Source organism: Pongo abelii, chromosome 15 (genome assembly GCF_028885655.2).
Source record: "Pongo abelii isolate AG06213 chromosome 15, NHGRI_mPonAbe1-v2.0_pri, whole genome shotgun sequence".
Lineage (NCBI taxonomy): Eukaryota > Metazoa > Chordata > Mammalia > Primates > Hominidae > Pongo > Pongo abelii.
This window is the reverse complement of record NC_072000.2, coordinates 104,278,844-104,303,649: the sequence shown is the minus strand read 5'-3', so window position 1 is coordinate 104,303,649 and position 24,806 is coordinate 104,278,844. Positions and strand designations below refer to the sequence as shown.

The 24,806-nt window shown below is 41.8% G+C and overlaps 1 protein-coding gene and 1 long non-coding RNA gene across 5 annotated transcripts in view; one reads left to right on the top strand and one right to left on the bottom strand.

Moving 5' to 3' along the window:
- The window catches only part of EML1 (EMAP like 1), a 206,385-nt gene that overhangs the window by 60,802 nt on the left and 120,777 nt on the right, over positions 1–24,806 (bottom strand). For 2 of the 4 annotated variants that reach the window (XM_054530510.2, XM_054530509.2), the window contains exons 3-5: positions 16,139–16,271; positions 6,813–6,869; positions 3,186–3,320 (exon numbers count right to left, since the gene is read on the bottom strand). In XM_054530510.2, coding sequence (XP_054386485.1) covers positions 3,186–3,320; positions 6,813–6,869; positions 16,139–16,271 — 325 coding nt within the window. The remainder of the gene's footprint in view (positions 1–3,185; positions 3,321–6,812; positions 6,870–16,138; positions 16,272–24,806) is intronic. The other 2 variants (XM_063715730.1, XM_024231744.3) reach the window with 1 other exon arrangement.
- On the top strand, positions 16,269–21,855 carry LOC129049846 (uncharacterized). Its single transcript, XR_008513223.1, has 3 exons — positions 16,269–16,388; positions 16,595–16,652; positions 21,548–21,855. It is a non-coding gene; the product is annotated as an uncharacterized LOC129049846 (long non-coding RNA).

Below are 24,806 nucleotides of genomic sequence, written 5' to 3'. Positions count from 1 at the left end.
GCCAATGTGGTGAAACCCCGTCTCTACTAAAAATACAAAACTTAGCTGGGCGTGGTGGCACGCACCTGTAGTCCCAGCTTCTCGGGAGGCTGAGGCAGGAGAATCTCTCGAACCCAAGAGGCAGAGGTTGCAGTGACCCGAGATTGTGCCACTGCACTCCAGCCTGGTGACAGAGCGAGACTCCATCTCAAAAAAAAAGGAAAAAGAAAAAGAATATAGTTTTATGAAAGCAAAACATGTAATTACTTTAAAATAAAGTATCTCAGAAAAGGTTAATATTTAGGACTTCACAAACACTATTATTTTGTGTTCAATAGTAAGATTTGTATAATTTATACAGAATGGTTTTCTATCTGCTGTAAGTATTATTATTGAGAAATGGTGCTGAGATGGAACTGTTTTTCTGAAGTAAAGGGAGCCTTTTTCTAATTTGCGCCTAAGTGCCATATGTGCTGACAACAGCTTTGCACATGGCGTGTGAGAAGCTGTGAGCTTTATGGCTAATAATCTGTCGTGGCTGCGAGTTAAAACACTGCCTGTGTGAATGATTTGCTTCTTCTACAAAGCAGCACAGGGTGGAAGCCATCCCTATGATGTCAGCACTCTCACTCACGTGCACCCTAACTAGCCTTCCTGAGTGGAAGAGAATGGGGCTCTGGAACAGCGGGCAGGCTGGGATCACAAGCAGCCCACAGACCAGCTCCCGCCTGATGCCTTATTTAAGAACTGTGAGCATCACAAGGATTTACAGTACTTTATTTCCCCCAACTACGTCAGACACAAGTGCAACGCGGATTGTGACAAAATCTAACACTTTCATCTTACATATGAGGAAAATAAAAAGGGAGGAATTGTAGAAAATCTCACTGATTATTTTCCTCTGCTCCACACAAGCCTGTCTTTATAAGAACTATCACAGGGATGACGACCATTTACTGAGTGCCAAGCCCTACGCTGGGTATTTTCCTACAAGTTAGCTCATATAAGATTCAAGGGCATTAGGTATAAAATCTCTAATTTGTAGAGGAAAAAACTGAGGCTTGGAGACGTTAAGGCAGAACTGGATACATGCCCAGATCTTTCTTTTACTGCAGAGCCTCTGCCCTTTCCACCATGTCTTGCTGCCTACAGGAACCCAACAAGGGCAATCTTTTAAATCGCAGGACAGCCTGCAGGAACAATGGACATGTCGAGTGAGCGATGGGGAAGAGGCATGCCATCTTGAGTCCACTGAACGCAGTAATGTTTAAAAACAGAAATTACATGGGGGCCACCTCCCTACTCCTTTCCTTCCCCGTGTCCCATCCTCGAGGGTGGCATTTCTCAGCAAGACTCCAGATCTGCTTTGGTGCTAGGGTCAAGGCAGCCTAAGCACGGGGCTGCGCACGTGGGAATACAGAGGAAGAAAGGCGGGAAGGGGTCAGGCAGCCACTGAATTACCAGCTTAACCTTCACTTCTACCGAGTCTTAGCTGCTTCTTTCTGAGTTACTGCAGCTCTTACTCCTATGGGTCCCTGTCAAGACCAGCAATTGCCTAAGAGGACACAGTAACTGTCTCTGAAACCCCTTCAGTGCATGATGCATGAAACTCAGCCAGCTCTGTGCTATGCTTGCCTCAACCACGCCTGGGTTCTAACAAGACAAAGAATTTATTTTTAAATGGACATGTTTAGTTGCCTGAATTAGTTTGGGAACATGATTAGTAAATCTTCCCAGTCCCTCATTTCCAAATCAAAATTTCCTACTGTGGCATTTCTCAAAAATCTCTTTGTAAATATCTTCTATGGAAATATTTACCCAGCACATTTACCAAAGCCATAGGATTTTAAAGATAAAATGGATCTGGAGTTTACACAATGCAGATTCTTTTTGGAAATTCTTAATAAAAATCAGATGTGCAGAGGAGGAGCCAAGTCTCTAAGAACTGCCAAGATCTAGACATTGCAGGTCAACTTCCAAGCTTACCCTGAATTCAAAGAAGCTTTGGGCTATGTTGCACCTCCCACTAATTCACACTCTGTTGCCATTGTAACCACTTGGCCTCATTTCCAAGGTATTATCACCCCATTAGCATAATCTTCTGATAAGAAGTACTAATAGTCCAAATGAGAAGAAGACAGAACCCATGTTAATGGTTTTTTAAATTGTTAATTGACCGTGGACCTGACCTGCTATAGATGTGAGAAGTGTCTCTATGTTTTCTACAACAGACATCTTTTAGGAATAAAACTGAAAAAGAGTTTAAGCTTCCTTTACAGGACTGAATCACCATGGATTTACAAACTTGGAAGTTTCACAGCCTGTGGGTTGGAGTCGATTGCTTTATGACTAAGCCTTCTCCTTACATGAACATTTGGGGAAAAAAAACAAATGCTTAGCCTCTGAAGCTGAAATTCCTTCCTCAGCTTTACTAAACAGAGAGAATAAAATTAAAGTATAATGTTTAAAAAGTGACAACAAAGTACAATGTTAGGTAAAAATACATAGAGAAACTGGATTTTCTTTACAAAGTACATTATATACATATAAATATATTATATAGACACAAAACAAGCTGCTAAAATGCCAAAAAGCAGCATTCAGGAATAAAACGTTACTATTAGTTTCACTGATACTTATCATAATCCATTACAAACTAACCTCATAGAAAAACTCAAAATTTGGAGTCCACGTATTTCATGAAGCCATAAAGAAAAATGGTTCACATTTCTGGTGTTAGTATCAATATTAAACATAGCCTCTGATAAATCATAAAATTTCAACTTTTCAGCCACTGTGTCTCAGAAAATACTGCTGACAAACTTAAAGCAGTCCATTAAAATGAACTTAAAAAGGTCAGGAGGGTGTACTAGAAATTGAAGGTGCTCAGGTAGAAATTCAGAATGGTTTCCCCAGTTTCAGGTACTTGGTACTAAGAAATTCTCAGGAACTACTTATGTCTACATGAGAGTGCTGGGAATCTGAGTGACAGTTTTCCACCTGGACAGTAGTTTGTGTGAACTGTGCCTGGCAGCTGCCCTCAAATGGCTGTTTGATTAGTGCCTACAAATATCTGAGGAGAAGATCTTCTTCTCTAAGAATGCTCCCAGCTTGTTGGAATATGAGGGGATCTTCTGACTCCTCTCTGGGGACAAGCGGTACTAACATATTTGAACAGCAGGAACCGAGAGATAAGATGTCCTTACCTTTCACTGTTCTTTTTGCCACTGGAAGAGCTGCTGGTGGAGCCTGTGCGATTCCGGTTTCCTCTGGAATCCCCATTGCTTTCCCTTCGACCTCCCGGAGACACTCGTTCAGAAGAGCTGGTCCTCTTGATGTTACTAAGGGTGGAATGGAAGTGACAGTGAACTCCTTGGTATCGTGATTTTATTTTATTGCTAAGCATACAAACATATACATAGAACGTCATACTTCCACATGGCTATTCAAAAGACAGGCCTAGCGACGGAGATCAAAAAGCTTTTCAGAGTGTCACATAGAATAACACCTCTGCTCTCTCTCTGCCTTTGTAAATGAGACCACTAGCACAGTTCACAGTCATGGAGAAACTGAGGCATTAAGACTTCAACAGTACCGTGTGAGAGCACTCCAGGGACTTCCAGGGAAGCAATCCTGCCCTTGAATAGGCTTCACTCTCCAGGGGTGTCCAATCTTTTGGATTCCCTGGGCCACACTGGAAGAAGAATTGTCTTGGGCCACACATAAAATATACTAATGCTAACGATAGCTGACGAATTAAACAAAAAAAAAAAATTGCAAAAGAAAAGAGTATTAAGAAAGTTGACAAATTTGTGTTGGGCTACATTCAAAGCTGTCCTGAGCCACACACGGCCCATGGGCCCGTGGGTTGGACAAGCTTGGTCCAGATGGTGGTGTGCAACCCGGCGGGATGGTGCCCCCAAGACATCTGGCAATGTCTGGAGATATCCTTCTGTTGCCACAGCTGGGGAGGGACTGCTACTGGCATGTAGTGGGTGGAGGCCCGGGGTGCTGCTAGAAATCCTGCACGGCCTGGGATGGCTCCCTCCACAAAGTATCACCTGGCCCCAGACGTCAATAGTGCTGTTGTTGAAGAAATCCGACCTAAAGGCAGGCGTGGGACAAATGCTAACAGGATGCCACGAGTAACGACAGAAATGTTCCACCCTCTGCACAATGCCTTTGTTTGGAGGTGGTGTCCATGTAAGTGGCCAACTTCATTCGTAGGACAAGAGGGACTAGAGTGCTCAGAGGCCTGGGAAGGCAGCCTGGGGAAGTCTTCCCGAAGACTGCGAAATTCCAGGAAAGATCAAATGAATGGCTTGAATGTGTTGTTGTGACACAGATGGAAAGAGCCTGCTCTAGGAGAAGGGATCCTCTATACACAGGGGATTCGTAGGCATGAGGGGTAAACCAGAGCCCAGGTATGGAGTGGAGGCTGACTGTTCCCCTCTTAGAGCACACTATGGACTGTTTGTATCCCCCAAATTCATGTGTGGAAACCCTAACCCTCAATGTGATGGTGTTAGGGGATGGGGCCTTTGGGAGGTGATGAGGTCAGCAGGGTGGAGCCCTCATGAGTGGAATTAGTGCCCTTATGGAAGAGGCCCAGAGAGCTCTCTTACCCTTTTCTACCATGTGAGAAGATGGCCCCCTGCAACCTGAAAAACAGCCCTCGTCAGAACCTGACCATGCTGGCCCCCCTGGTCTCGGACTCCCAGCCTCCAGGATGGTGAGACATGTATTTCTGCTGTTTATAAGCTTCCCAGTCTATGGACTTTGTTATAGCAACCCAAACTCACTAAGACAGAGCACATAACTCTAGTATAGGTATCTCTGTACATACTTAAAAATCTTCATCATTAGTCCACGCATTTCTTGAGATCTTATCTCATTTATCATTTTCGTATGCTTTGCAGAGCCTCATACAAAAGTTCGGTACACATTTATTAAATGAAAGGATGAAATAAATGGAAGTATCACACACTGACCCTGTCACCAGAAGAGACACAAACTGCTTTAATGCAGCACCTGCTCTGTAAGAAAAAAGAAGGAGGGGAGGGGTGGGCAGGGGGCTGTTCTAGGGCCAGGGCTCTGGGAACAGGCACAGACTTGGGTGGTTCTAGTCTTGACACTTGGAGCTGGAGGTGTGGATGGGTGAGAATACAAGCCTGCAACACGCGAGACAGCTCAGGACAGGCCCTGTCCATCTGGCGGGTGCTGAGCCACGGATGCAGAGGAAATCACCGAGGGAGGAGGTGACCAAGGACAGAAGAGCCCTGGGGAAACTAATATTTAAAGACGTGGGCTGAGAAGCTACAGCAGGAGTCAGAGGTAGCAGCGACCCAGAGGAGTGGTATGCAGAGGCTAGCGCAGGATTAGGTAAATGTGCTGGTGCTGCACAGAGGAGGGGGTGAGCCCTGGGAAGTGGGGAGTCTCAGGCGGCTCCAGTGGGCACAGCTTCAGTGAAGGGTGCACGGGGACCAGATCTCAACAAGGAGCACGCAGGAGCCGAGGAATTTAACACAGCAAGACCCCTGCTCCTGCACTGAAGCTCAATGTCCTCCCTCCTCATAAGTAAATGACAAGCCTCCCATCTAGGCAGCTCCTGCCTGGTGCTGGCCACTCTCCTTCTTGGTAGCCAGTGAGTCTCTCCTCTCTGCCTTCCTTCCCCTCTCTGTCTCCTCTGTCTATACACCCTCCTTAGCCCAACTTTCAGTCCTCCTTCCTTTGCAACTTCCAGTGGCTGTTAGTAATCTCCGAGCAGGTTTTTAAAAACCCTCATGGTATGTTGGCTTTGAAAAATCACCTCACTCTCAGGGTGATTATCTGAATACACTTTCCACATAGTCTTTTTGGTAACTGGGGAACCCTTGACTGGACAGTGCAGAATCTTACAACTGCAATCAGCAGGGTGTGCCTTAAGGTCAAAATGTGTGTTTTTAGAATGCTCAATTTGGGGACAAGGAAATTACAGATTTTAAGAGAGCATTACATTTCTGAAATTTGGGATTAAAGTCTAAAAATTACAGGAGCCTTTGTGCTTCAAGTTCAAGATGTTCCCATGACGACAAACCAAGCTAATTTGACTTAGCAGGATTATTCTCCGCCCAGTCTTTAGTACAAGGCTCTGATGCACACTTTGCCCCGACCAGCTGCTGGGGCCCTGGGAGATTTTGCAGCCGCAAGAAGAGCCCAGAGCACGGCCTCTGGGGCGTTCTTGTGGGAGTTCATGGCAAGTTCATAGCAACTTAAAGAACTGTGTAAAGCACCCCTAAAGAGCTGAAAAACCACAACTGTTCATCAATTACAGCAAATACTAACTAATTTTCTAATAATTAACACTCAACCTGGTGGCTGGAAGAGTTCATTGGGGTGCCAGTGATGAAAACTGCAGCAGCAGCCACGGTTAATGTTTAAGGAGTACTCTGGACTTTTACATATACTGTATTATTTAATTCAAACCTCACAAATCCCCTGCAGCAATATCATTATCTTCATTTTACAGACGAAGAACCAAATTCAGGAGTGTGAAGCAACTTGTCTGGGGTTACAGCAACTGGTGGGGCTGGTGACTTCAACCCTGTGTTCTCTCTATTAGGCCCCTAATTAACACCATCTGCAATTTATGAACCGCCAAAGTATACTAGTTTTGGAGGATCAGTTGAGCATCTAAAAAAAACAATAAATGTTAATGATTAATATAGTTACATGACTGACGACTTGATGAATGGTAGGCACTGGACAAGACCTTGAAGCTACTATGTTAAAACAGAGATGGAAACAATGGAAGGAACAGCTATGGTGACAAAGTAAATCTAAGTTCCCCTCACCTTGGTGTCGATCTATTCAGTTTGCAAGCATTGAGAAGACTCACAGATCTGTTTAATCTACGTATAAGAGGCACAGAAACAAAGCAGAATAAACGTGAGTGCAATTAATAAAAGCGTGGAAAAGTATTTTGATAAGCTTCAGTAAACTGCAGGACGCACACATCAAAATCGAAAGACATTTTGCTTTGCATATATAGATGTGGATATAATCCATCACAACTCTTCCAAGATATTTGTCATTCCCATATTTGCATTAAAATGTTAAACTTTTAAAAAAAATCTTACTGTTGTCCCAGACGTAGAATAAAAAACAAGACATTTCCTTTTGAGAGCCAAGGCCTCTTATGAATTAAAGAGGATTTACTAGGACTCAAAGTGAAGGACAGAAAATAAAGCTTAAAGACAAGACATTTGCAGTAACAAGGGCAGCCAGAGAGAGCAATACTGTACACTCACTGCAGGAAGCCTCCTCAAATAACCAGCAGGGAATATCAAAGAAGCTATGTTCTCTCTGGACGGCGAGTGAAAAATAATGCTCTTTATTTTGAAAGTGGTAGAAGTACTGGCTTGTGAGAGACTGTGCAATAATGCAGTATATTTTTTAGTGCTTAAGGCAAGTATTTTTTGTGTAGAAATGCATGGATATCACCACTTATTTTGTTTTCCCTTCTGCTCTCTGCCCGCACACCCAAACCTGCAACCTTCTAAGTTATGAAAATAAATGGTTCTTTATATTATATTACATATGCATTCAACAATTTGTGCCAATTAACACTTTAGACATAATAAAATTTCTGCAGGGAGACTGGTGACCATAAGAAAAACAGATGTCTTTCTTCTTATGGTTAATAAGAATTCTAAGCATAAGAAGCTACAATTAGGTTTTCTTTCATCATGTGATTGGGAATCAAAAATTGGTTTTCCAAAATTTTGCAAAAGTATCCCAAACTTTTACAAGCAAAACAGAAATCTGACAGGCAGCTCTTATGTGTGACCAGAGATTTTCTGATGATTTCATTTGTCCTGACAGCTGGGGCAACTAACACTGGATAAAAGCAGTGAGCTGCTCAACATACACTTACCAGGCATCGACCATCCACTGTGCGCTATGCTGAGTGCTGGAGGGTCCACGAGGGACAAGGACCCACCTGGCTTTTGTCCCTCAAATTACGAGATAATTCTGACAGACTGAGATAACGCACTTCAGTAATTAAATTAACAAATGCTCATATCTTTCACTGCCTAAAAACTGATCTTTGGCAAAATCCAAGTCATTTTTCAGGAAGGCTAGTGGTCTGGGAGAATCTTAGAGAATTCTATATACATAAGTCTTTCTTTCTACAATACAAAGTCAACTACTCGAGCTAGTGGGGAGAACCATATCACTTCTGATAACGGGACAGGTCCCGCGGGTCTTCCTTTGTTTAACAGGACAATACTTTCACCTCTATTTTGCCACTGAGAACAGACTCAAACATGGATTTATCACCTACGTTTCAATGGATCGGAATAATAGAGAAATAGATTAGAAATAATTCTTAAAAATCAACTGAAGCCAGATTTTGGCTTTCTATTCTTCAAATCACGCTATGTACCCAGCACTGACTTCAGTGCAATTACAAATGCTGTGCTTCTAACAAGTGGAACTATTTTTCCAAAGCACTATTGGCTGTTTGTTTGGAAGCAAGAGATATTTACCAGTCTATCTCACATTTGTCACAGAGCATTTTTTAAATAACGCTTTTTGTACCAGTTTTGTTCTTTTGATCTCTGTTCACATAGCTTGGCCTATTGTCATGCTCTACTTATGAGCCCAGAGAACAGTGATTGTCTCTTTCTTGAACCAGTAGAAATGTTACTCCATTGTCAGCCTCCGCATCCCCACTGAGCAAGGTATGACCTACAATGTCTTCCCTGGATTTTCTGCCTTTTTTCCTTTGCCTAATGGAAACAAAGCTTTTCCCAAGGATTCCAAATCAAGCCCTCAATCGAAGTCTTAATTGGCAACACAAAGCACAACCGCTGGGCACTGGACTATTTCCAAAGGGGATTTTGTTCTTAAGCACCAGGCTGAAAAACCCCCGGAGAAAAGAAAACAAACATATACCCATCCACACACCACAGATGCCCCAACACATTTAATTTGGAACTCTGATTACAGAAAAATTCCTACCTGATTGTAAACATATTTGAAATGACTTGGAAGTTATTTTAATCCTAATATTCAGAATGCGCAGCCTGCTTCTTTCTGTTTTCAAAATTCTCTCCTAATGAGAGATCTATAGGAACTTTACCACGGAGTAGCAATTAGATGCTACTGTTCTTATTTTCACCTTCCAAATGGAAGGGAACTCCCATTCACCGAAGCCCATAAACGCCAGAAACGAACCAAAATACATGAATCATTACACTTTCACTCAAAACCCAGAGTCTTGGACACTCAGTCTAGAAAAATATGTATTTCTAGTTGGCAGCTATACGCTGACAATAGCTTATTAGAGTAATCAAATGGATATTCTGTAAATTATAAGGAAAAGTCTACAGAGGCCTTAGAATGTTTCTGGGAGGAGGGTTACCATTTAAATGCTAGTACACAAAAACGTACACACTTAGATATAACATGATGGCTACTAATCATAATTTTTCATGTGTTCATTTGTTCCTTCCTGTCTTACTCCCTTCCTCCCTCCCTTCTTCCCTAAGATAAAATTGCTGAGAGTAATTGCCACCTAGGAGCCCTTTCACATGCGGCTGAAATGTGGGGGTGTAAGACCCAGGCCTCTGTTCATAGCCAGGACTTGTTTCTTTACTTGGTGTTTGGCCCCGGCATCCCCTTAACAACATCAGACTTGCAATCTGAGAAATCTCTGCTGAGAGTCACCCTCACTCCTGAATGCTGCTCCTGCTCCCACAAATAGTACACAGACAGGATGGGGCATAAGAGAAGGATGATTTGCAAAGAGTCATTATATCAAGCGTTTTTCCTGAGCAGATGTCAGGGCTGACCTGGAAATCTGTTCGGGAAGCAGCCGAGCACAATGGAAGGCGCATAGGGTTTGGAGCCAGACAGCCTGGGCCACATTCCCCACGCTCCAGCCACACGACCCTCCCACTGCTTCATCAGGGTTTGTGTGCTACTCTAAACCCTTTATTGTCATTTCAACAGTGTTCACAGCATCTTCTCTCGGAGTAGGTCCCATCGCAAGAAACTACTATTTTGGCAGTAATTCCTCGCCCATTAAAGTTTTATCAGGAGATTGTAGCAACTCAGTCCTATCCTCAGGCTGCACTTCTAATTCTAGTTCTCTTGCTATTTCTACCACATTTGCAGTGACTTTCTCCAGTGAAGTCTTGAATTGCCTCAGAGTCATCCATAAGGGCTTCATGTTGAGATTTTGGCCTTCTCCCATGAATCATAAATGTTCTTTTTTTTTTTCCTTTGAGACAGGGTCTCGCTCTGTTGCCCAGGCTGGAGTGCAGTAGCACAATCATGGCTCACTGCAGTCTCAAACTCCGGGCTTCAAGTGATCCTCCTGCCTCGACTTCCCAAAGTGCTGGGATTACAGGTGTGAGCCACTGTGCTTGGCCCCACAAATGTTCTTAAAGGCATTTAGAATGTTGAATCCTTTCTAGAAGGTTTTCAATTGACATCGCCCAGATCTATTAGAGGAATCACTATCAATGGCAGCAATAGCCTTGCCAGGTGTGGTGCCTCATGCCTGTAATCCCAGCACTTTGAGAGGCCGAGGAGGGCAGATCATGAGGTCAAGAGATCGAGATCATCCTGGCCAACGTGGCAAAACCCTGTCTCTACTAAAAATACAAAAAAATTAGCTGGGTATGGTGGTGTGCGCCTGTAATCCCAGCTACTTGGGAGGCTGAGGCAAGAGAATCACTTGAACCCGGGAGGCGGAGGTTGCAGTGAGCCAAAATCGCGCCACTGCACTCCAGCCTGGGCAACAGAGTAAGACTGTCTCAAAAAAAAAAAAAAAAGAAAAAAGAAAAAGAATGTATTTCTTAAATAATAAAACTTGACAGTTGAAATTACTCCTTGATCCAAGGGCTGCAGAATGCGTGTTTTGTGAGGCAGCATAAAAACATTAATTTCCTTGTACCGCTCCATCAGAGCTCCTGGGTGACTAGGTACACTGTAAATGAATGGTAATATTTGGAAAGGAAGCTTTTACTTCTGAGCAGTAGGCCTCAACAATGGGCTAAAAATATTCAGTATATCATATTGCTATAACAGATGTGCTGTCATCTAGGTTTTCTTCCATTTATAGAGCACAGGCAGAGGAGATTTAGCATCATTCTTAAGGGCCCTAGGATTTTTGGAATGATAAATGAACACTGGCTCCAGTTTAAAGTCACCAGCCACATCAGGCCCTAACAAGAGTCAGTCCGTCCTTTGAAGCTTTGAAGTCAGGTATTGACTTCTCATATAAAAGTCCTAGATGGCACCTTCCTCCAATATAAGGCTGTTTCGTCTACATTGAAAATGTGTTGTTTAGTGTAGCTGCTTTCACCAGTTATCTTAGCTAGCTAGGTCTTCTGAATAACCTGTAGCAGCTTCTACAATAGCACTTGCTGCTTTACCTTGCACTTTTATGTTATGGAGAGGGCGTCTTCCCTTAAACCTCATGAGCCAACCTCTGCTGGCTTCAATCTTTTCTTCTACAGCTTCTTCACCTCTCTCAGATTTCATAAAATTGAAGAGAGTTAAGGCCTTGCTCTGTATTAGGCTTTGGCTTAAGGGAATGTTGTGCCTGGTATGATCTTTGATTCTGACCACTCAAACTTTCTCCCTGTCAGGAATAAGGATGTTGCTTTTATTTATTTTTTTTCTTTTATCATTCACGTGTTCATTGGAGTAGCACTTCGAATTTCCTTCAAGAACATTTTCTTTGCATCTACAACTTGGCTAACTGTTTGGCACAACAGGCCTGCACGAGTCCGTTTTGTGCAGCTATAAAGGAATGCCTGAGGCTGGGTAATTTAAAAGAAAAGAGGTTTAATTGCCTCACAGTTCTGCAGGCTGTCCAGGAAGAATGGCACTGGCATCTGCTCAGCTTCTGGTGCGGCCTCAGGGAGTTTTCAATCATGGCAGAAGACAAGACTGGAGCAGGCATGTCCTTCGGCAAGAGAGGGAGCAAGTGGGGAGGAGGAGCCATGCTCTTTTAAACAACCAGACCTTGAGTGAACTCAGAGCAAGAACTCACTTATTGTGAAGACAGCACCAATACGTTCATGAGGGATCTACCCTGATGAACCAAACACCTCCTCCAGGGCCCATCTCCAACACTGGGGATCACACTTCAACATGAAATTTGGAGGAGACAAACATCTAAACCACATGATGGTCTATCCTGGCTTCTGACATGCCTTCCTCATTAAGCCGAATCATGTCTAGCTTTGGATTTAAAGTGAAAAATGTATGACTCTCCCTTCACTAGAACACTTAGAGGCCATTACAGGGTTACTAAATGGCTAATTTCAATATTGTTGTGTCTCAGGGAAAAGGGAGGCCGATGGAGAGGGAAAGAGATGGGGAAACAATGGGCAGAGGAGTCAGGACACAAACCACATTTATGGATTAAGTTTGCCACCTTCTATGGGTGCTGTTTTTGGTGCCCCAAAACAATTACAGTATTAACACCAAAGATCACTGATCACCATACCAGACATAATGATAACAAAAAAGTTGTAATGTTGCGAGAATTACCAAAATGTGACATGAAGTGGGTACATGTTGGAAAAACGATGCTGATAGATTTACTCAACACAGGGTTGCCACCACCACCAATTTGTAAAAAAAATGTGGTATCTGTAAAGCACAATAAAGACAGACACAATAAAATGAGGCATGCATGTATTTGCTACAATAAAAAGTCAATCTTTAAATTAAACAACTCACTCTTAATCAATGGTCAAAGAAGAAATCACAAAGAAATTTTTAAAATATCTGGAGACATATGAAAACACAACATACTAAAACTTACAGGAGGCAGTGAAAGGGGTACTAAGAGGGAAGTCTATAGTGATCAAAGTTTTCATAAAAAGAAGACAGATCTCACATCAGCCTCCTAACTTTATACTTCAAGGAACTAGAAAAAGAAGATAAAACCAAAAGTTGGCAGAACGAAGGAAATAATAAAGATCAGAGCAGAGATAAATGAAGTGGAGAATAGAAAAACAATAGGAAAAAAATCGACGAAACCAAGAATTGGTTTTTTTTTAAAAAGATCAACAAAATTGAAAAACCCTTAGCTAGACTAACAAAGAAAGAGAGAAAATTTAAATAACTAAAATTAGAAACGAAAGGACATTACAACTGATATAACAAAAACGAGAAGGACTATAAGAGACCACCGTGAACAAGCATATGCCAGCAAATTGGGTGACCTAGAGCAAATGAATAAGTCCTAGAAACACACAGCCCACCAGGACTGAATCGTAAAGAAGCGAAACATATGAACAGACCTAGAACTAGTAAAAGGAGATTGAAGCAGTAATCAAAAACCTCCCAACAAAGAAAAGCCCAGGACCCGATAGCTTCAGCGGAGAATTCTATCAAACATTTAAAAAAGGATAAATTCCAATCCTCCTTAAACTCTTCCAAAGAATTGAGGAGCAGGGAACACTTCCAAATCATTGCATGAGGCCAGCATTATTCTAATACCAAAACCAGACAAAGACACAAGAAAAGAAAACCAATATCCCTGATGAATTGTTGATGAAAAAATCCTCAACAAAATACTAGTAAACTGAAAACAACAGCACATTAAATGGATTATATACCATGACAAATTGGGATTTATATTTGGAATGCAAGAATGATTCAACACATAAAAATCAATCAATGTGATACAATATTCACAGAATAAAGGACAAAAACCACATGATCATTTCAATTGATGGAGGAAAAGCATTTGACAAAATTCAACGCCCTTTCATGATAAAAAACACAACAAACTAGGAATAGAAGGAAATTACCTCAATGTAATAAACGCCATATTTGAGTGGCCGTAGCTCAAATAATACTCAATGGTAAAAGACTGAAAGCTTTTCCTCTAAAATCAGGAAGAAGGCAAGATACCCACTCTTGCCACTATTATTCAACACAGTACTCAAAGTCCTACCCAGAGCAATCAGACAAGAGAAAGAAATGAAAGGCATCCAAATAGGAAAGGATCCAAAGTAAAACTATCTGTCTACAGATGACAGAATCTTATATTTAGAAAACCCTAAAGATTCCAGAAAAAAACTGTGAGGACTAATACGTAATTTCAACAAAGTTTCAGGATACAAAACCAACACACAAAAATCAGATGCATTTCTATATAATAACAATGACCAAGCTGAAAAGGAAGTTAAGAAATTAATTCTATTTACTGAAGCATCAAAAAGGATAAAATACTTAGGAATAACTTTAACCAAGGAGTTAGAAGACTTATACACTGAGAACTACAAAACTTTGCTAAAAGAAAATACAAAAAAAAAGAGAAAGACATCCTATGTTTATGGATTGGAAGACTTAATATTGCTAAAATGTCCATACTACTCAAAGTGATATGCAGATTTAATGCAATCTCTATCAAAATCCCAAAGGCATTTTTTGCAGAAATAGAAAAAAACTATCCTAAAATTCACATGGAATATCAAGGGACCCTAAATAGCCAAAACAATCACAAAAAAGAAGAATACAGTTGCGGGCCTCCCATTTCCTGATTTTAAAACATACTAAAAAGCAATAGTAATCAAGATGGTAGGGTATTGGCCATAAGGACAGATGTGCAGATAAATGGTACAGAATAGCCACTGATGGATGAATGTATAGACAAAATATGAGAAAGATGGGGATAACAGACACTGGGGACTCCAAAAGGAGGGTGGGAGAGAGGTGGGTAAGGGCTGAAAAACTTCCTATTTGGTACTATCTTCACTATCTGGGTAACGGGATCCACAGAAGCCCAAACCTCAGCATCACAAATATACCCTTGTAACAAACCTGCACACATACCCCCCGAGCCTAAAATTAAAATAAAAAGCAAAATATGATATATACACACAATGCAATATTATCCAGCCTTAAAATCAGTCACATGCTACAATATGGATGCATGTCGAGGACATCATGTTAAACAAAGTAAGCCAGTCACAAAAGGACAAGCACTACTTAGATGATACCACTCCTAGGAAATACCTAATGTAGTCAGAATCATAGCAACAAAAAGTAGAGAGGTGGTTGCCAATGGCAGTGGGGACAGTAGAGGGGGAGTTACTATTTAATGGGTCTAGAGTTTCTATTTTGCCTGATGAAAAAGTTCTAGAGATCTGTTGCACAACAATAGATGCGTGAATATACTTAACACTACTGAACTCTTTTTTTTTTTTTTTTTTTTGAGATGGAGTTTTGCTCTTGTCACCCAGGCTGGGGTGCAATGGTGTGATCTCGACTCACTGCAACCTTGGCCTTCCAGGTTCAAGCGATTCTCCTGCTTCAGCCTCCCAAGTAGCTGGGATCACAGGCATGTGCCACCACGCTCAGAAAATTTTTGTATTTTTAGTAGAGACAGGGCTTCGCCTGTTGGTCAGGCTGGTCTCGAACTCCTGACCTCAGATGATCTGTCCGCCTTGGCCTCCCAAAGTGCTGGAATTACAGGTATGAGCCACCAAGCCCAGCCAGCACTACTGAACTCTACACTTAAAAATGGTTAAGGTGGGCTGGTCTCACACTCCTGAGCTCAAGTGATCCGCCCACCTTGGCCTCGCAAAGTGCTGGGATTATAGGTGGGAGCCACTGCACCTGGCCCTAAAATATAAAAATCTTTAAATGATAATTACAAAATAATAGCAAAGTTAAGAGCAAACTGTGCTCTTTGTGACAGATAACATCAATATTTAGACTCCACTGTTGGGTACATTTTGAAAGTATGAGCTTATCCAAATTGCATAGAGAAAAATCTAAGGTTGCCATGGCAATCTGAATTTTGCCATGTTCCCAGTATGGACTTGGGAACAGCTATTTATTTTTACCCAGGTTATACTAACATTTGTTTTTTCAAAAGAGAACTTTAAGTAAAAATACAAAACACCACACTGTGGTTTTAGCCAGTGAGGTTTCAAAGGCAACACAAGTAAATCTAAAACAAGAATAATAATAAAATTAACTAGTTCCTGTTATGGCACCATATAAAATGTTGGACTTTTATAAGCTTTAACTCAGAGAAGAAATTGTACAATGTCATTTTAAAAAGTAATACTCATGTTGGAATCTAAGAGAGAACTGCTTTTAGAGTTCATTTAAGGCCCTGCTTCTGGCTCACCTTTTGGTTGCTGGCACAGCAGTTTCTTTCCTGACCCCAGAGGGGGATGGTAGAGAGCCAGTAGGTTTCTTTGGTAACACAGTGCCATTGTTGACAGTGGTTCTTAAAGGCAGGGTCTGCATCAGTGGTCTTGCTGTAAGACAAGCAGAAAATAATATCAGAAACTTCCCCTTTGTAAAGGTAACATTTTACAGCAGGGGTCCTCAACCCCGTTAGGAAGATGAGGCCACACAGCAGGAGGAAGTGAGCGGTGAGCGAGTGAGCAACTCTTCATCTGTGTTTACGATTGCTACCCATCACTCATGTTACCACCTGAGCTCTGCCTCCTGTCAGATCAGATTAGATTCTCATAGGAGTGCAAACTCTTGTGAACTGTGCATACGAGGGATCTAGGTTGAGTGCTCCTTATGAGAATCTAATGCCTGATGATCTGTCGCTGTCTCCCATCAACCCTAGATGGGACTATCTGGTTGCAGGAAAACAAGCTCAGGACTGCCACTGATTCTACGTTATGGTGAGTTGTATAATTATTTCATTATATATTAAAATGTAATAGTAAGAAAGAAGGTACACAATAAATAATAAGAAAGAAGGTACACAATAAATGTACCATGCTTGAATCTCCCCAAAAGCATCCCCACCACCCACCCCCACTTCTGTGGAAAAATCATCTTCCACAATTTTCTTGGTGCCAAAAAGGCTGGAGACCACTGTTTTACAGAACATAAGCTATGTAGAAAGGAAAAGGACATGAATTTTGAAACACCAGCAGCACTGACAAAGGTATGAAGGCAATTCCTTGGAGAAAGGATCATCTTTTCTTTCCTTTTTTTTTTTTTTTTTTTTTTTTTTGAGACAGAGTTTCACTCTTGTTGCTCAGGCTGGAGTGCAGTGGCACAATCTCAGCCACCTCAGTCTCCTGGGTTCAAGCGATTCTCCTACCTCAGCCTCCCTAGTAGCTGGGACTACAGGTGCTAGCTACCATGCCCAGCTAATTTTTGTATTTTTAGTAGAGATGGGGTTTCGCCATGTTGGCCAGGCTGATCACGAACTCCTGATCTCAGGTGATCCACCCGCCTCGGCCTCCCAGTGTTGGGATTACAGGTGTGAGCCACCATGCCCAGCCAAGATCATCTTTTCAACAAAGGGAACCTAGACACTAACCTCACACCCTACACAAAAATTAACTCAAAACAGCCCATAAACCTAAATTTAAAATGCAAAACTATAAAACTTCTAGAAGAAAGTGGTTTGGTGATGAGTTTTTAGATATAATACCAAAAGCACAATCCATGAAAGAAAAAAACTGATAGTTTGGACTTCATTAACATTTTTAAAAATTTGCAAAAGAACTTAAGAGGATTAAAATACAAGGCATAGATTGGGAGAAAATATTTGCACATCACATATCTGATAAAAGACTTGTATAAGGAATATAAAAGGAACTCTTCAAATTCAATGGTAAGAAAACAAACAGCCCAATTAAAAAAATGGGCAAAAGATCTGAAAAGACACTTCACCAAAGAAGACATATACAGATGGCAAATAAGCATATGAAAAGATGCTCAACGTCATTTGTCATTAGGGAAATGCAAATTAAAACAATAATGAAATACTTCTATACACCTATTAGAATGGCTGAAATCCAAAAAGACAGACAAAATACCAATTGATGGCCAGGATGCCGATCAACAGGAACTCTCATTCCTTGCTGGTGGGAATGAAAAATAGTACAGCCACTGTGGAAGACAGTCTGGCAGTTTCTTATAAAGCTAAATATAGTTTCACCATATGATCCAGTAATTGTACTGACACTAGGTATTTACCCAATTGATCTGAAAACTTATGTCTACACAAACTCGCATGTAAATATTTAGAGCTGCTTTATTTACAATCGTCAAAAACGGGAAGCGACCAAGATGTCCTCTGATAGGTGAATAGATAAACAAACTAGCCCATCCATACAATGGAATATGAGTTGGTGATAAAAGGAATGAAGCAAACAACATCAGAAATCCACATTGCTAAGGGAAAGCAGCAAGTCTAAGAGGCTCCATGTCGTATCATCGCATTTATATGACATTTGAGTAAAGGTAAACTAAAGACAGAAAATCGATTTGTGGCTGTCAGAGGTTGCAGGGCAGGGGCTGAATAGGTGACGTACAGGAGGTCTTCTAGGGTGATAAAACTATTCTGTAAGATACCATCGTGGGCATATGTGACATGATGCCTTGCCAAAGCCCAGAGACCCTTATAGCACCAAGAGTGAACCTTGAAGTATGCAAGTAAAACCAGCTAGGAGACAGGGAAACCCCATGATGGAATGAAGATTGTATGACAAACATATGACAACCTCACTGAAGGCAGTGGGGGGCAGGAAGGTGCTGACCTAAGTCATTTTGGAAATGAGTAAAGACTGTGAAACTAAATATAACAGGAACTGCACATCAGCACTGTATTCTAGTTAGTAAGGGTGCTTCCCACAAAGGTGGAGGCTAACAATTCTGAAACCACTACACAGGAACACCAGGATGGAACAATTACATAAAAGGATGGAGGATGGCAGGGGCAGGTCTCTCACTGTTGGAAAGGGAGGTGATGGATAAGCAAGGGGAGATGGCGGTAAGGAACCATGTGCCAACTAGAGTAGAGACATCAGTGTGGACTCAGGTTTCCCTTAACACAGATGCAGACATGTAAGTATAAATACATACGTAGACACACACACACACAGGTTAGTACAAACACGTTTCTGAGCTCTGTCTGCTGACAGGGCCTAAAGCAATGACACCCAATGCCCAAACCTTGGTTTCCAAGGCCATTCTACAGCAGAAGACAGCAGGCCTCCAGGGGAAGCAGCTGCACGTAGGGCTGGGGCAGGGAGCACATGAATCTGGAGTCTTCTGTGGTGCCAGAAAGTAAAGAAGTGCTCAGACAACAACAACAAAACCAAAAGACACTATTTTGGTGGGGGCAAGTCAAACGGACACAGAACCTAACTGAAAGAGCTCCCAAAGGCCAAAGCTGGAACAATTTGAGCCACAAAACAAATAACATAGTATTTGATTATAACTCAAAGTACACAACGAGTATCTGTAAGTTTACGCTACAGTATATATAAATAAATGATTGGGTAAATACATAAATGAAGAGAACGGACAAATCCCCATACAGCTGTATTCTGAATAATTTATGTGGCTACCCCACCCTCAAGAAGGTAAAATATAATCTGCCACTCCTTAAGTGTAGCTGGCGCATACTGACTTCCTTCTAACAGCCACGTGACGAAGTTGGGGAAGAAGTCACTTTCCCGTGGAGAGACCTGACCGACACTCCCTGGGCCAGATGGCCAAGGTCAACAACCACAGTGATGAGCCATGTTGACAGCACGCACCCTTGGACGGGACGTGCTGATAAGATGAGAATGGCACTTTACCTCTGTGCCTTCCTCCCTAAAGCCCATAAGCTGAGTCTATCCATGAGAAAAACATCAGACGATGTCAAGGCGAAGGACAGTCAATGAACTCTCTAACAGGTATTCCTCAAAACTGTCAAGATCATCAAAAACAAGGAAGACTGTCAGCCTGGAGGAGGCTGAGGAGCCAGGGTAACTAAAGATAATGCATTATCCTGCATGGGAACCTGGAACCAAAAGAGCTTAAGGGACAAACTAAGGAAATCCCAATAGAGCATGGTCATTAATTAATAATAATGTAATATTGATCCATTAGTTGTGACAAATGTACCATACTAATGTAAGACGGTAATAACAGGGGAAACTGGGTACTGGGTCTATGGGAACCTTCTGTGCTTACAACTTTTCTAGAAATCTAAAACTATCCTAAAATAAAAAGTTCATTTAAAAATGCTAGCAGAGGCCAGGTATGGTGGCTCACTCCTGTCATCTCAGCACTTTGTGAGGCCGAGGCAGGTGGATCACCTGAGGACAGGAATTTGAGACCAGCCTGGCCAACATGGTGAAACCTCATCTCTACTAAAAACAGAAAAATTAGCCAGGCATGGTGGCATGCGCCTGTCATCCCAGCTACTAAGGATGCTGAGGCAGGAGAATCATTTGAACCCGGGAGGCAGAGGTTGCAGTGAGCCGAGATCGTGTCACTGCACTCCAGCTTGGGCAACAGAGTGATACTCCATCTCCAATCAAACAAACAAAAAAGCTAGCAGATTTTGTTCATCATAGAATTAAATCTGCCTCCATTTAGGCTCTTAAAATATTACCAACAACAAAACTGTGTATTATGCCAAATTTTTAACTTGCTGGAACTTTCCAGTCCCTAAAGCTGAGGGCCAATCTTCCTTCTCTCTTTAATGAAAAAGAAAGTGGGGCCTCCTCCATGCTCCCACAGTGCCTTGCCTTGGCCACCGTCATCACACTTGGAACGCTAAATCCAATAGTCTGTCTGCTCCATTGACTGCAGGATCCTTGAAGCTAGTACCTGCTCCCAGGCCTACACACAGAAGGGAGTCAACATACATTGGAAATTTAACTTGGTTTAATTTCAATAACAAAAACCTTGCTTCTAAGAGAAGATATTATGTTGCCATTTTGGAGTCACTACTAAGTTATTCATTCTTTCTTGAGTTATAATTTCAAAATTCAATCTCATAATAATCTATTGTTGTCCTTTTCTCAAAAGAAGAAATAGAAAATAGGATTTTAAAAGCCCATGAAAAGAAAATCAGAGGCAATGCAGGAGGCATTCCCAGAGTGTATATTTTCTATCTTAAAATATCATAGAGTAGCATCAGAAGCAAATAGAATATCAAAGTTGTGATGAGAGATCATAAAAGAAAAATAGAGGGTGGGAAGAGGAGGAAGAGGAGAGGGATGGGAATGGGGAGGGGGACGCACACTGACTACTCTTGGAATGACTGAGAAGTTGGATAGATCCCAACTTTGGCAAGATCCAATTGCTGCTCATCCCTGTCTTGATAACATCCTTGGGTTTTGTAACCACTGACTGATTAAATAGCATCGTAACCCCCACCACCAGCATGCTTACTAAGTACCTATTTTGCACATGCCATCATGCCAGGTTTCTTTCACGTTACCATGTATAAAAATTATTAGCCACTCAAGGAAGAAAGCTTGCTGCCATAAGAAAACCTGGTGGAAGGAAAAATACCTCCTAGTGTTGAGTCTGAACAGGTGCCAGCCTGGATCTTGAAGATGGCAGGAAAGAGGAGCAGCTGTAATGAATCATTTTCAGATAAGTGCTCTTTAAAAATGCAGAAGTGACATAGCACCAGGGAAGTTTCAAACACAATTTTCTGCTCCTCATGTGCTAAGATAAATGGATCCCTAGTTTCCAGATGACACTAAGATATGAGATATTCTTTTGGTTCATGAAAGGGTTGTTTAAAAAAAAAAAATTAAATTTTTCCTAGAGGCAAAACACAGCAACAAACACAGCACCAAAAGGAGAATTTCTCAGATGAAAGGAGCCTGAGAAATGCTGTGTTTGGAATGCATCCGGTGGAAGGACTGCAGGATGGCTGGAATCCTGTCTCTGGGGGTAAGAGGTGCCCAGGTGAAGGAGGGCAAGGGCCCTCGAGGCAGACAGGACTGGATTCATCCTCAGCTGAGCTGGAAGACGCAGCACAAGCCTTGGATTATTTCTAAAATAAGGTCAGAGTGCCCACCTTGCAGGGCTGCTGTGAGTATTAGGAATGAGCAATGTGAAGTTTCTAGTACAGTGCCCGGCACATAGTAGACACCCTAGAAGAGGTAGCCATTATCCCCTGGCTACATCCAGACAATAAAATGCTCTATTGTGGACACTGGGTGCAATTTTGTATCCTGAATATAATGTGAAGAGAATGAAATGCTATGGTCAAGTGGTACCAGAGGCAGAATCAGAGCCAGTGAGAACCCACGGGCTGCATATCCTGTACACAGATTTGGAGTAGAACCCCAGGCACATTCTCACATTCTCACCCAAAACCAGCCACTTACTTCCGGTGCTTACACCAAGGCAGAGTGGGGGAGGTAGTGGAGTGTGGGGGAAGGAACTCAGGTCTGGGATTTAGGGGCCAGGGCGCCAGTCCCTGCTGTGTCCCCCACCTAGCCAGGTGTCCATAGGCAAGGTCCTCTGGGTCCCATTTTCCTTAACCATAAAGGAAAGCCTTTGCTCAAAAATGTTCCTTAAGGTATCTTCCCACTCTGAAATCTGTTGTCTTTCATTCATGTGAGAAGTGTTCTGTAAAGCAACATTTGAGTTTCCCAGTGAGTCGGGCTCTCTGAGGACAGACCCTACCAACCCACTGGAAGTGAAGGGAGAAGGGCAACCAAGCTGAAGACTGGTTTCCAGTAACAGGTGCAGTATTTATGCTCAGCAGTTTCCTGTTATATTTCATACTACTTAAACTACCTTGAGTTAGATTCCCTGCAATATGACTCCATAGTTTGGTAACTGAAAATCTAACTAAGGTATTAAAAATCTCAGGTCCAAACACATTCATAATTAAGCCTGAAATAAATTTTTTTCATCATTCTAAATGGTTGAATTAGAATACCCAGACTTCAAAAAGTACTACCCATGATAATATATTTTCAAAACTACAGTTGATATGAATAAATCTAGAAGTTCTAGTAAAGCTAGCCAAATCTACTAATGCATATTTTTTTGATATTAAGTTATAATCTAATGATCAAGAAACCCTTTTAACTTATATCACATCAATAATGCAATGTGCAATATTTGATATATAAAACTCCCATTAGGCTTAAAAACATGATTACATATATGATTATATGAGGAAATCCAAAGTTTACTTTTAACATATCTAACCACTATGAAGCTAGAATTCCTAATTATCCATTTCAAAATTTAAAAGATGTCTGTATTTAGAACTGGAAAAGGCAACCTGCTTTTGCTAAGTTATAATACAAAGTAGATGATTAGCTGAGTGCTGGAGGAGATTCCTATCATCACCATCACCAACATCCAGCAAAATCACAGGTGCACGTATCCTCTGACCCAGCACCCCTACTTCTAGGCACCTGTCCTAAAGAGACTGGCAAAAATACAAAATGCCCTACGCACACGGCCAATCACTGCAGCACAATTTGCAAAACCAAAGCCTGTTGCAGGGACTGGCTGAATACACTGTGGCATCTCCTAGCAAGGGAGCACTGTGCACCTGTAAAAGGAATGAGGAGGCCGGGTGCGGTGGCTCACGCCTGTAATCCTAGCACTTTGGGAGGCCGAGGTGGGTGAATCACCTGAGGCTGGGAGTTCACGACCAGCCTGACCAACATGGAGAAAACCCGTCTCTACTAAAAATACAAAAATTAGCTGGGCGTGGAGGCACATGCCTGTAATCGCAGCTACTCGGGAGGCTGAGGCAGGAGAATCGCTTGAACCTGGGAGGCAGAGGTTGCGGTGAGCTGAGATCGAGCCATTGCACTCCAGCCTGGGCAACAAGACCAAAAATTCTGTCTAAAAAAAAAAAAAAGGAATGAGGAGGAGCTCTAGACACTGCAAAGGAATGCCTTGTAGGCCACACTGCTAAGTAAAAAGAGCAAGGTTCAGAACAAGAGAGCGTGCTACTTTGTATCTACTGTCCAGAAACCTGAAGCCCTACAGCAGAGTTAAAATTCTGTCTCTTACTGCATCACTTTAAAAAGGTTTTGAAATTATCAAAAGGCACATGTAGATAGGGCTGTCCATGGTACCATGCACTTTCATTTGAATTCTTAGGCATGGGTCTAGGAGTGCAAGAATCCTGTAACATTAAAAATTCAATATAATAGAAATATAAATGGGGAAAAAGACATTAATGAACTGATTTCATAAAGTAATTTATTAACAACCGAAATGCCCATTGACTGATAAATAAAATGGTGCATCTAGTGGAATATTACTTGACAATGAAAAGGAATGATGTGTGATCCAACATGGGTGAACCTTGAAAACAATTATGCTAAGTGGGAGAAGACAGTGGCAAAAGACCACATATTGTATGATTTCATTTCCAGAAAACGTCCAAGGTGGCAAATCTATGGAGACATGATGTAGACTAGCAGTTACCAGGGGCTGGGAGGAGGGAGCAACTGGAAATGACTGCTCATGGGCAAGGAGTTTCTTTCCGGGTGATACAAATTTTCTAAAATTAGACAGTGGTGATGGTTTTACAACTTATACTAATAATCAATGAATCGTACATTTTAAAAGGGTCAGTTTTATGGTATGTGAATTATATTTCAATAAAACTGCTATTAAATAGTCATTCATTGGAAAATTAGGGAAATCTGAATGCTGACTTGCTATTAAATGATATTAAGAAATTATTAGTTTTTAAGTGTAATAATGGTATTATAGACTTTATTTATATTTATATTTATTTATTTATTTATTTGAGACAGAGTCTTGCCCTGTTGCCCAGGCTGAAGTGCAGTGTGTGACCTCGGCTCACTGGAGCCTCGACCTCCTGAGCTCAACTGATCCTCCTGCCTCAGCCACCAGCATAGCTGGGGCTACAGGTTCACGCCATCACACAAGGCTAATTGCGGTATTTTTTGTAGAGATGGGGTTTGACCATGTTGCCCAGGCCAGTCTCTAACTCGTGGGCTCAAGTGATCCACCTGCCTCAGCCTCCCAAAGTGCTGGGATTACAGGCATGAGCCACCACGCCCAGCCATTAT